This window comes from Triticum urartu, chromosome 4A (genome assembly GCF_056163025.1).
Source record: "Triticum urartu cultivar PI428250 chromosome 4A, HENAU_Tu73, whole genome shotgun sequence".
Classification (NCBI taxonomy): domain Eukaryota; kingdom Viridiplantae; phylum Streptophyta; class Magnoliopsida; order Poales; family Poaceae; genus Triticum; species Triticum urartu.
This window is the reverse complement of record NC_141876.1, coordinates 468,786,918-468,799,354: the sequence shown is the minus strand read 5'-3', so window position 1 is coordinate 468,799,354 and position 12,437 is coordinate 468,786,918. Positions and strand designations below refer to the sequence as shown.

Here is a 12,437-nt window from a genome sequence, read left to right as displayed (position 1 = left end):
GGCAAGCAGCTGACGCCGTGGCGAGCTCGTGCTCGCCGGCGTCACCTCTGTGCCTGCTTGGCGAGGGAGAAACAGCTGGCTAGCACGGGCCAGCACAGTGCTGGGCCGGCCAGGTGGGCTGCCAGGTGGGCTGCGGCCAGGTAAGTTTCCTGCTGCTCTTTTATTTCTGTTTTTCTATTTTTCTGTAAGTTTGTGGCTTTATTAAAAATACTTAGGCACTTACAAAAATCCTGAAAATAATCATAGGCTCTGTTTAGATTATTTCCAACAGCCCACACTTATTTCCAGAATTATTTGAGCATTTAAAATATTTTATAGCATTTAAATGCCCAAATTCAAATACTTATGATTTAATTCAAAAAATCCAGAATGTCCTAGAAAAGAGTGCACCATTTTTGCGAGGGGTTTTAACCCCATCCAGAAATGATGAACATGTTGTGAAGGGAATTTTGGGTTCATTGAAAATAATTTTAGTAAACCCTAGTTGTTTCCAGGGGGTGCTGGGGGTTCTGTCATCCCCATTTCAAGTTTCTGTAAAAGTAGACATGATGCAACACTCTAATGCATGAACCAGCTAGGGTGTGAAAACTTACCCCCACTCAAAAGAATCTCGTCCCGAGATTTAGGATCCTCCGGGAAGAAGGTGGGGTACTCGAGTCGAAGACGATCCTCCCTTTCCCAAGTGGCTTCTTTCTCGGAATGGTGTGACCATTGAACCTTGACAAACTTGATATTATGGCGTCGAGTGGTACGCTCGGCTTGATCAAGGATACGAACGGGATATTCCCGATATGAGAGGTTATCTTGTAGATCAAGCGTTTCGTGGTCCACTCCACGGATAGGATCCATGAAGCAACGCCTGAGTTGAGAAACGTGGAAGACATCGTGAACTCTGGAAATATGCGAAGGTAGTTCCAATTGGTAGGCAACTTCTCCTCGTTTGGCAAGAATGCGAAAGGGTCCAATGTAACGAGGAGCCAATTTGCCTTTGATACCAAAACGATGGGTTCCCTTTAACGGAGTAACCCGAAGGTAAGCCTTCTCGCCGACTTCATAAGTCATGAGCTTATGTTTACGATCATATTGGCTCTTTTTATGAGATTGGACTGTTTTCAATTTCTCACGAATAACGCGAACCTGCTCTTCTGCTTCCTGAATCATATCTGGGCCAAAGAGTTGTCTTTCCCCGGTTTCTGACCAGTTAAGAGGCGTTCGACATTTTCGTCCATAGAGAACTTCGAAAGGAGCTTTGCCCAAGCTAGCTTGATAACTATTGTTATAAGGAAACTCCGCGAATGGAAGGCATTTCTCCCAACCCATTCTGAATGAGATGACAGAAGCTCGGAGCATATCTTCCAGAATTTGATTGACTCGCTCTACTTGACCACTTGATTGAGGATGGAAGGCGGTGCTAAAAGAGAGACGAGTTCCCATAGCATTTTGGAAACTTTCCCAAAATCGAGAGGTGAAGAGACTCCCACGGTCTGAGTTAATTTCCAATGGGACACCATGAAGAGACACTATTCGGGAGATGTATAAATCAGCTAGCTGGCTAGCGGTGATACTCTCACGAACAGGTAGGAAATGGGCTACTTTGGAAAGACGGTCGATCACGACGAAGATGGCATTATTCCCTCTCTTGGTCCTGGGAAACCCAGTAATGAAATCCATACTGATTTTATCCCATTTCTACTCAGGAATAGCCAAAGGTTGAAGGGTGCCAGCAGGCTGTTGATGCTCTGCTTTAACACGACGACAGACGTCGCAACTAGCAATGTATTGAGCAATTTCTCTCTTCATCCTAGTCCACCAAAACCTCTGGCGTAGGTCTTGATACATCTTAGTACTACCGGGATGAATGGTGAGAGGGGATTCATGAGCTTCCTTAAGGATCAGCAGTCTCAGGTTTCGTGCCTTGGGAATCACTAAGCGGTTTCCAAAGTATACGACACCTTGATCATCAACGGAGAAACAATTCGCGACTCCTTTCTTAATGTTTCTCTTAATACGGGAGATTCCCGGATCTACCTTCTGTGCCTTGATGATCTGATCCGTAAGGGTAGGTTTCGCCACCAGGGTGGATAGGAATCCTTGAGGAACAATGTGAAGATTAAGCTTACAAAATTCCTCATGGAGAAGTGGTTGACTTTGTTGTAACATCAGGTTATTACAATAGGATTTACGACTTAGTGCATCAGCCATGACATTGGCTTTGCCCGGGGTGTAAGTTATTCCTAAGTCGTAATCCGAGATCAACTCGACCCAACGTCTTTGCCTGAGATTCAAATCCGATTGGGTGAAGATATATTTCAAACTTTGGTGATCGGTGAAGATCTCGCAACGATTACCGAGGAGGTAATGTCGCCAAGTTTTAAGTGCATGGACTATAGCTGCAAGCTCTAGATCATGTGTGGGATAGTTTTCCTCATGTGGGTGTAATTGCCGTGAGGCATAGGTAATTACCTGATGATCTTGCATGAGTATGCAACCTAGTCCTTATCGCGAGGCCTCGCAATAGATAATAAAGTCCTTGGAAAGATCTGGTGGTACCAGTACGGGAGCAGATGTCAGGCGTCTTTTTAGTTCCTGAAAGCTGAAATCACACTGTGGGGTCCACTCGAACTTTTTATCTTTCTTGAGGAGTTCAGTTAGAGGTTTAGCAACCTTGGAGAAATTCTTGACGAAGCGGCGACAGTAGCTCGCTAAGCCAAGGAAGCTCTAAACTTGCTTGACCGTCTCAGGTGGAGTCCAATCAAGGAAGGCTTGAACTCGCTCGGGATTGACAGCAATACCCTTACCAGAGATTACATGGCCTAGATAGGTCACTTCTGGCAACCAAAATTCACACTTGGAGAATTTGGCATAAAGGCGGATGCTCTCGAAGTTTCGTCAATACCAGCCTTAGATGTTCGGCATGTTCCTCTTCATTCTTGGAGTAGATGAGTATGTCATCGAGGTATACTACGACGAATTTATCCAAATACTCCATGAAGACCGAGTTCATTAATCGAGAGAAGGTGGCTGGGGCATTGGTTAAACCGAAGGACATAACGGTGTACTCATATTGGCTATAACGAGTAACAAAGGCCGTTTTGGGAATGTCCCCGTTTCTGATTTTGATTTGATGGTAGCCCAACCTCAAATCCATCTTGGAAAAGACCGAGGATCCAGCGAGCTGGTCATACAGATCGTTGATCCTGGGAAGCGGATACTTGTTCTTGATGGTGACCAAGTTGATAGGTCGGTAATCTACAACCATCCGATCTGTTCCATCCTTCTTCTTGACGAAGAGGACAGGTCAAGCCCAAGGATAGGAACTAGGACAGATGAAACCCTTTTTCAAGGACTCATCGAGTTTGTTCTTAAGCTCGGCTAGTTCTAAGGGTGCCATCTTATAGGGTTTTCTATAAATCGGAATGGTTCCTGGAACAAGGTCTATCACAAACTCAACATCCCTGTCAGGTGGAACACCTGGCAGTTCTTCTGGAAAGACATCCCGGAAGTCTCGGACTACCGGAATATCTTGAAGGTCTGGAAGGGGGTTGGCATTTAGGGAGTAAAGCTGGAGCTTGGCCACTTGAGTTAAGACATTGATTGTCTAGCCTGATGGGTGAGTAAGTTGAACGGTTCTAGTAGCACAATCAATCTTAGCATAATGAGCTGACATCCAGTCCATACCCAAGATGATGTTTATGTCTGAGGACTTGAGGGCTACTAAGGATGCAAGGAAGACATGTCTATCGACAAGAATTTCGTTCCCATGGCTTACTCTAGAAGTTTGCCATTTGGAACCCGGAGTTTGAATTACCATGGAAATGGGCATGTCACAGAATGTCGTGTTATGCAATCGAGCATAGTTCTCGGATATGAATGAACGAGATGCTCCAGTATCGAAAATAACAGATGCCGGATGGCAATTAACAAGGAGCGTACCAAGGACGACGTTAGGATCCTCATGAGCCTCCTCAGCTGAGACATAGTTGACATGACCATGTGAAGTGGTGACCGGCTTGGCGTAGAATGTCTTTTCCGCTGGCTTACGACGGCCAACGGACTTTCCAGACTGATTGGGGTTGTTGTTCTGGGGACACTCTCGACTATCGTGACCCGGCTCTCCACACTTGAAACATGTCACAACATTGGGGCATGGAGCAGCATTAGCAGCGGGGCCACCATAGGGCTTGGACGGTGCAACCTGCTGGTTGGGACGAGGCGCCTCAAAGGATGGCCTCGGAATGAACCTGGCTGGCAGTGCCGTGCTTGGAATCCACACCCGGCGCTTCTGAGATCCAGAGCCGGATGAAGAGCCAAAATCACGAGAGTGCTTGCGTGAAGCGTCATAGTCAGACTGGCCTGTCTCAGCACTGATGCTTTATTGACCAACTTCTGAAAGGAGGTGCACTCGTGCAGACGAAGATCACGGCGACGCTCAGGGTTAAGTCCCTTGCGGAACCTTGCCTGCTTCTTAGCGTTGGTGGATACCTCTTCAGGAGCATATCGTGCCAGATTCTGAAATTCACGACTATATGCATCCACAGTCAGTCTTCCTTGGGTGAAAGTGCAGAACTCTTCCCTCTTGCGATCTTTGAGACCTTCTGGGATGTGATGCTCACGGAAAGCCTCACTGAATTCAGCCCAAGTAGTGATTTGGCCAACTGGGCGCATAGATTCAAAATTTTCCCACCAAAGGCTAGCAGGGCCTTCGAGGTGATAGGCAGCATAGGTAACCTTATCAGCTTCGGCTACGTTGGCAGAACGTAGCTTGTGGGTGATGCTGCGAAGCCAGTCATCCGCGCCGAGGGGCTCGACAGAATTGTTAAACTTTGGTGGGTACAACTTGATGAAGTCATTGATTGACACCAAGTCATTTCGTTGATGGCGTGCAGTGTTCTGCTCAATCCACTCCAGCAAGAGGTTAGTCTCACGCTTGTTTCTTTCCGCCTCCAGCATCACTTCGGCCAGAGAAGGCGGGTGAGGCAGATTTTCACCCCTAACTGCGCTGGCTTCCCCCTGCTCCGGGGCAGCAGGGTTGCTACGGGTGTTGACCATCCTAGGAGAAAACAAGTCAACGGTTTAGATAAGGATGGCACAAACTCAGCAAGGAAGTGCAGAATGTAACGGATAACATGGAATGCTAAGATGTTCATTGCACGACATGGTAATATAGAAGCTGCCATATATATACCATTGGTCATACACACCGTACATAGTTTAGTACAAGCCCAGGCTAGAGTACAAATACGGTGAAAGACATTACATCTCATCGAAGGCATTCCAAGCTCCTATACATTATTTTTCTACACCTCCGGAGCGCGATACACACCAAGTCGTATCCCACGGTAACGCAGGACTGTGGAGAATACAACTACTAAAATACTTGTGAAACTACTAATAGCTCAGACGGCTCCATAGTAGTCCTCATAGAAGTTGCCACCAAGGCCTGGAAGTGGAACATGATCATCTGGGAATAGACGGTCATGCGGAGCCTGCGGACCATAGGGACTCGGATGTGGCCTCGGTCCCACAGGTGGTGGCAGACGGGGACCATGAGGAGGGGTGATGCCTCCTACATCGCACCACTCCATACAATCTGGCAATCCAGACCGTACAGGTTACAAGTCCCTCATGTCCATGTATCATGCCTGCACCGCAGGTGCAAACCGAGTCAAAGTGGCCCAATGATCAGCACGAGCGTGGAAAAGCTCCATACGCAAGGCCCGATTTTCGCGGTCCTCATCCTCGAGCATCTCGGCAGTGGTGCGGAGTAGTGACTCCTCATGTGTAGAGTCATAGTACAAGGCCTGGTAGTACCCCTGTGCTCCGGGAAGTGAGGCTGGCATGTATCGGAAATCGGTGTTCTGTAGCAAGGCAGTCCTAGCTTGAATGATAGTCATCATTGAATAGGCTGCATCCTGGACAGACATCTCAATAGTGACCCCAAGTCCATAGGAATAGTGAAGGGGCTCAGTGGCTCCAGGATAAGAGGGATATATCCTGACGGTACAGAGGTACTGGCTCTGGTTGAAGTCTCTGAACTGCTCCTCGACGGTATATTCCAGATACCAGCGATAGCCTGACTCAACCATCACTCGAACCAACATGGCCGTGTGGCCGGGCACATCAAGGCACCGGGTCAGATGAACCACTTGGTTCTGCGAGCGGGTGGCCATCTGAAAGCACAGAATAATGCAAAGGCATTAGAATTTTCTAGGGGAAATCGGACAGCATAACGGCTGTAAATGCTCGGAAAAAGATTTGAGACATCCACAATAGTTTGCAATACCACTCAACAACATCATATCAAGGTTCTGATTCAACTGGCAACATACTAAAAGTAATAGAAACTATACTGAGGCTTGTAACAACAATCCTATAAGCTACTACGGATTAGTAACACGTGAACCTGATAGAAGAAGAGAGCCTAGTCCTTAACCCATGTTGAATGAGAAGAGAATGACTCACATCAGAGGGCATAAGGTAAAGGAGTAATAGAGCCTTACGTTCCCTCCCACAATCAATTCCCCTACATATAACTAAAGCATTTCTAGACTCAACATCGACCAGTTTGGCTCAACGAACCTACATGCAGTCCGGCTCTGATGCCAACACAGCCAGGACCCCGATTCCAAGTCACATCGATCTAGCCGGTAACACCTCATATCACATTGCGGCCTCACGCACGGTATCCCCACGGGTGTCGCCTTACCATGGCCCGGGACCGTTTGTGCCTTTTGGCTCACATATATGATAGTGTCGCTAGCATCCATATGACAAAGAACCCGGGCCGACATGGCTAGTCATGAACCCAAAGTGGCACAGACCTATGGGGACAGGCATACATGAATCACATCGAGCATGTCGGTCATCAGCGTGTGAATCCAGGCTGTAGCACTGGGCTAACAGGACTCCGGGGAACCCGGGCTGTAGCAGGCTAGGCAGTACTCCAGAAGTCACCGCGTGACATTTCCCCAAAGGGACAGACATAGGAACGAAGTGAAACACATGCAGACCAGTCAAGTGTCCTGAGCAGTAGTGCTGGGCTAGCAGGACTCCGGTGAACCGGGCTGTAGCGGACTAGTATGGCTCGAGGAGCACTAGACTACATTTCCCCATAAGAAAGGATAAACTCTACAACTAGATTGTCGGATCCTACACATACCAAGCATTTCAATCATACACACAATATGCTCGATATGTGCAAATTCAACATGGCATCACAACAAAACTCTACAACTCAAGTACTTTATTTAAAGGCTCCAGAGAGCCATACATAATATGTTCATACAGGTAGGGGACACATGACCCGACACTCAAGTCATACAAGCATACAAGCACATGCGGAAGCAAATAGTCTGAGTACAGACACTAGAAAGCAAGAAGGCTTCTCGAAGCCTGTCTAGGGCCCTCCATGGCCAGGATCACCACCTGGGTGGCAAGTCACTCATCGACTTTGAGATCTACATAAAACCCATTGGAGGGGGCGGTGTTGTCGTCTGAAAACAGTAATTAAGCAAACATGAGTACAAAGGTACTCAGCAAGTCTTACATCAGAACCTACTTTGACTCTTGGCTAAGCTATCCTACGGGACACCACTAGTAAAATAGTTTTCGCACATGAGTCCACTAATCACCAACACAATACTCCACCGGGGATCCTCCCTCGTCATCCTACGAGAGAGCCATCCTCGGTACTCACACTTATCTTGAGTCTTTTAGTAGTAACCATTAACTTGTCTATGAACTGTATAGGCAACCAAGTAGTCCTTTACCGCGGATGCGGCTATTCGAATAGATGATATTAACCCTGCAGGGGTGTACTTCTTCATACACGCTCTCACCTCTTACCGCCGTTTACACGACATGTACTCGGCAACCTTCAAGCGGAAGCCCAACGAGGGTGTCGGCCACGGCCTACCTAAACACTCAAGTCTCTAGTCCTTGTTTATCGCCTATACGTGTTCCATCCGCAGGGAGTCCGGCCGAGGTTTCCACATACAGCCCCGAACGATGTGAACAGGGTTCCCGAGACACCAAACGGGTGACTTGGTACACCATGCCATGGTGTATCTACCGCAACATAGCCCACGCCTAGGGTCAGCGCTACGCACGGCCGCCAACACGTAACCTACAAACACCAGAAACTAATTGCAACTCCTAGACAGAGTACTAGGGTGATTAAGAAGCCGAGAGGGTCCATTGGTTTCGGGCCCAATGTATGGTAGTAACTGAATCTTAAATCACACATACAGATCTCAGTTCTTATGGGCGGCCTCAATGAAACAACCCACCATGTACTCCTACATGGCCTCTCATCGATACCTTTACCAAATCATGTTCAACACATCCCTCACATTACCGACATAATCATTTCACTCTTGCCCATCACCCAGATGAACCAGACCTGACACAACTCTAAGCATAGCAGGCATAGCAAGGTAGGAACACATACATGGCTCAATCAAATCCTACACATGCTAGTGGGTTTCATCTAGTTACTATGGCAATGACAGGTCATGCAGAGGATAAGGGTTCAACTACCGCAGCACACAGCAGTTTGAAACGTTGTTGTCTTAATGCAGTAAATGAGAGCAGAGGCGAGAACATGGGATTGTATCGATATGATCAATGGGGCTGCTTGCCTGATGGAGTGGTAGTAGGGTACTGCCCTTCAGTTGGATACTCGGAGATATCCTCAGAGGCAGAACCTACCACGAAGGACACACAGAACATAATCAACACATGACAATATGCAACAATATGATGCATGCTATGACATGGAAAAATGATGTGTCCTGCCTAATGCAATGTGAAACAAGTTGAAATGGGTCCATTTGAATCAAAGATTCAAAGGAAGGTTAAAGTTCTTATGCATAATAAGTGTATTAGCTTGTTTCACCCAAACAGCAAGGTTAAAGTGGTTTTTCATGCATGAAACCATTACATATGGATATATTGAATTTTTCTGATCATTTTTCATATATAATTTGTTTGATTTGGAGCTATGGTTGATTTTCTATGATTTTTAGAAGTTTCGGCTATTTTCTGGAATTTCCTATATAAAAATAAATCCAGAAAATGAATAATTGCGTCAGCACTGTGTCACTGTGACGTCAACGAGTCAAAGGCGCCAGGGCCAGTCAAACTTGACTGGTGGGCCCTGTCTGTCACTGTCTCAGCTAACTAACAGGATTAAGTTAATACTAACTAACTGTCAATGGGGCCTGGGCCCACATGTCAGTGACCTAAACTAACTATAATTAGTTAGCACTAATCCTAAACTAATTAACAGGACGGCCCCACCTGTCATAGGGTCAGGGGGGAGTCAACTTGGGCCCACATGGGTCAGACGTGGTCAACTCGCCAGCGGCTTGACGCCGACGATGACAGACGCGGCGGAGGGGCTCGGATTTGCGTCTTCGGCGACCAAATCGACGGCGGAGAGCAGCTACGTGACGCGGGGAGCGAGCCGCGTCATTTGGTGGAGCTAGTGCAGCTCGGGGAGGCCGGGAACGACGCCGACGACGACCTTGGCGGTCGCCGGAGTTCGGGCGAGGATGAACCCGAAGCTACGGGGCACGGCGAGGCACGGGGAGTGGTGCGTTAGGCTCCTGGGAACGTGGTGAGTGTGGTGACGCGCTCGGAATTGAGCTTACGCGCCTGTGGCCACGGCGGCGACATGGCGGCAGAGCCGAGCTCTGGCCGTGATGGCCAACGGGGTTAGAGGGCAGCTCGAGCGACGTGGCTAGGGGGAGAAGAGAGAGAAGCTCACGGCGAGTGCAGCGGGCGTCGAAGCGGGCTCGGGGAAGCTTGGGAGGCAGCGAAACATCAGCGACGATCTCCGGTGACCGACGAGGGGAACGGCAGTGGTGGTGGCGTTGCAGCGCGTCCGAGGCCTCGTGGCTCAGCAAGGAGGTCGAGGGAGATGTTGCGGAGCTCGTGGGCACGGTGGGGTGACACGGGGACGACGGTAGCTGTGGCTACGGCGGCAAGACGACGGCGGCTGTGTCGGCCATGGCTTCGGGGGAGCGAGGGAGAGAGGCAGGGGGCGAATGAGATGTCCACGGAGTCGGGGCGGCGACGTGGAGCTGGCCCAGGTGTCTTGGCCTCGCGGGCTGCAAGCAGCTGACGCCGTGGCGAGCTCGTGCTCGCCGGCGTCACCTTTGTGCCTTCCTGGCGAGGGAGAAGCAGCTGGCTGGCACGGGCCAGCACAGTGCTGGGCCGGCCAGGTGGGCTGCCAGGTCGGCTACCTCCACCCATTTGGTGAACTTGTCGATGGCGACGTAGAGGTAGCGGTAGCCCCCAGGCACTCGAGCGAACGGGCCTAAGATATCCAGCCCCCAGACTACGAACGGTCATGAGAGCAGGATGGTCTGGAGGCCCTGAGCTGGCTGATAGATGTTCTTGGCGTGGAATTGGCAGGCCTCGCAGGACTTCACCAGCTCGGTTGCGTCTTTGAGCGTCGTAAGCGAATAGAACCTGCTGCGAAACGCCTTGCCGAAGAGGGTTCGTGACGACGAGCGGTGCCCGCAGTCTCTGCCGTGTATGTCAGCTAGCAAGTCGATCCCCTGTTCCCTGGAGATGCATCACAAGGAAACATCATTTGGCCGCTTCCTGTATAAGTCACCGTCCTTGATGCAGTATGCCATAGCCTGTCGGGCCACGCGCTCCGCGTCCTCCTCTTTCCCTGGCAGGGTCCCTTGCGTCAGGTATTCCTTGAACTCCTTGGTCCAGCACCCCTCCTGAGGCTCGAGCGCCAGGAGTAGGCGCGCTCCCGAGGTCGGGCCGCAGGCCGGGGCTCTTGAGGCAGGTGGTTGGGGGAGCTCCTCCCGAGGCGGCGCCGGCCTTGAAAGCGGAGGTGCTGCCGACGGCTTGAAGAGCTGCTCCTCAAAGACGCTAGGCTCTTGGGGTTGTCGCTTGGACGCCCTTTTGGCGATGTCGTCGTCCTCCTTGTTGGTGCCACGGGGCACGTGCTGTAACTCTAGACCCAGGAAATGCTTTTCCATTTTGTGTACCTCCGCGCGGAATGCCTCCATGTGCTCGTCCCTTGGCTCGTATACCTTGTTGGAGAAGTTGACGAGGAGCTGCGAGTCGCCCCTGATGGTGAGGCGCTTCACCCCCAGGGCCACCGCGGCCTTAAGGCCAGCGATGAGGCCTTCGTACTCCACGATGTTGTTGGAGACCTTCTCGCCTTGCTGGAAGCAGAGCTACACGACGTGGTAGAGCTTGTCCTGAGTGGGCGAGATGAGCACTGCTCCAGCTCCCGCGCCCTGGCGTGCGGACGCGCCATTGAAATACATGACCCGTCCATCTGGTGCTTCACTTCCTGGCAAGAGCGATCGGTCCTCGCCCGCTTCAAATCCCGGGGCGTCAGTCCATTCTGCCACAAAGTTGGCGAGCGCGGCTCCCTTGATGACCCTAGTTGTGCTGAACTCCAGCAATATTGGGGCTCCTGAGTACCCTCTCCAGCGGGTAGGCCAAGACGACCTTGATTGGGTGACCTTGGAAGTAGTGGCGTAGTTTACACGAGGCCACCAAGAGCGCTAGCAAGAGCTTTTGAGGCATGGGGTACCGTGCCCTTGCATCCCGTAGTACCATGCTGATGAAGTATATTGTGTGCTCGACAAGGGCGGGGGCGTCGATGGAGCCTGCGCCTGTCGGGGGTTGGGGCGTCTCCTGAGGTGACTGGACCCCAAGAGCCTGGTCGCCCACTAGGGCCTCTGCACATCCGCGAACGCCGCCTTGCTGGGCCTCGTCACTCGTTGGCGTTGCTGCAGCCTTTGTGGTGCCCTCTGGGTCCTGCATCACCCCGACTGAAGGTGCAGCACGGCGGGGCTGACCCTTGGCCTGGCGCTCTTCCCGAACTACCACTAGGGATGCGCTAGCAGAGTAGGGACTGGCGGCAAGGTAAAGCACCAGGGCTTGAGAAGGCGGGGCGCCACCATCACCGGAGGGCTGGTCAGGTATCTCTTGAGGTCTTGAAACGCTTGGTCAGCCTCCAGGTCCACTTGAATGGGCCCTTCTTCTTCATCAGATTGAAGAACGGTAGGGTGCGCTCTCCCAGCTTGGAGATGAAGCGCCCCAGTGAGGTCACGCAGCCCACAAGCTTCTGCATCTCCTTGAGAGTTTGTGGTGAGCTCATGTCTTCTATCCCCTTGACCTTATCCGGGTTAGCCTCGATCCCCCTGTGGGACACGAGGAAGCCCAATAGCTTGCTAGAGGGGACACCGAACACGCACATCTCTGGGTTGAGCCGTAGGTCTACCTGGCGCAGGCTTGCGAAGGTCTCCTCCAGGTCTTGAATCAAAGTCCTTGCCTCCCGAGACTTTACCAAAATGTCGTCGACCTAGGATTCAGCATTCCTCCCGAGCTGCTGACCCAGGGCGATGTGCATCAGCCACTGAAAGGTCGTGCCTGTGTTGCGCAGCCCGAACGGCATG

At 50.8% G+C, this 12,437-nt stretch overlaps 1 protein-coding gene across 1 annotated transcript; it reads right to left on the bottom strand.

The window, feature by feature from the left end:
* Nucleotides 1–10,352: 10,352 nt before the first annotated feature.
* Nucleotides 10,353–11,033, bottom strand: LOC147976193 (uncharacterized). The gene is made up of 2 exons (XM_087520769.1): nucleotides 10,735–11,033; nucleotides 10,353–10,572 (listed from the first exon to the last, which is right to left on the bottom strand). Exons 1-2 carry the CDS (start codon nucleotides 11,031–11,033, stop codon nucleotides 10,353–10,355), a joined length of 519 nt encoding a protein of 172 aa, XP_087376895.1.
* Between the last annotated feature and the right edge of the window lie 1,404 nt (nucleotides 11,034–12,437).

Coding starts and splice junctions, on each gene's coding strand:
- LOC147976193 (XM_087520769.1), bottom strand. CDS start 11,033: ATGGAGGCATTCCGCGCGGAGGTACACAAAATGGAAAAGCATTTCCTG. Junction 10,573..10,734: donor GCGCTCGAGCCTCAGGAGGG/GTGCTGGACCAA, acceptor ATGCATCTCCAG/GGAACAGGGGATCGACTTGC.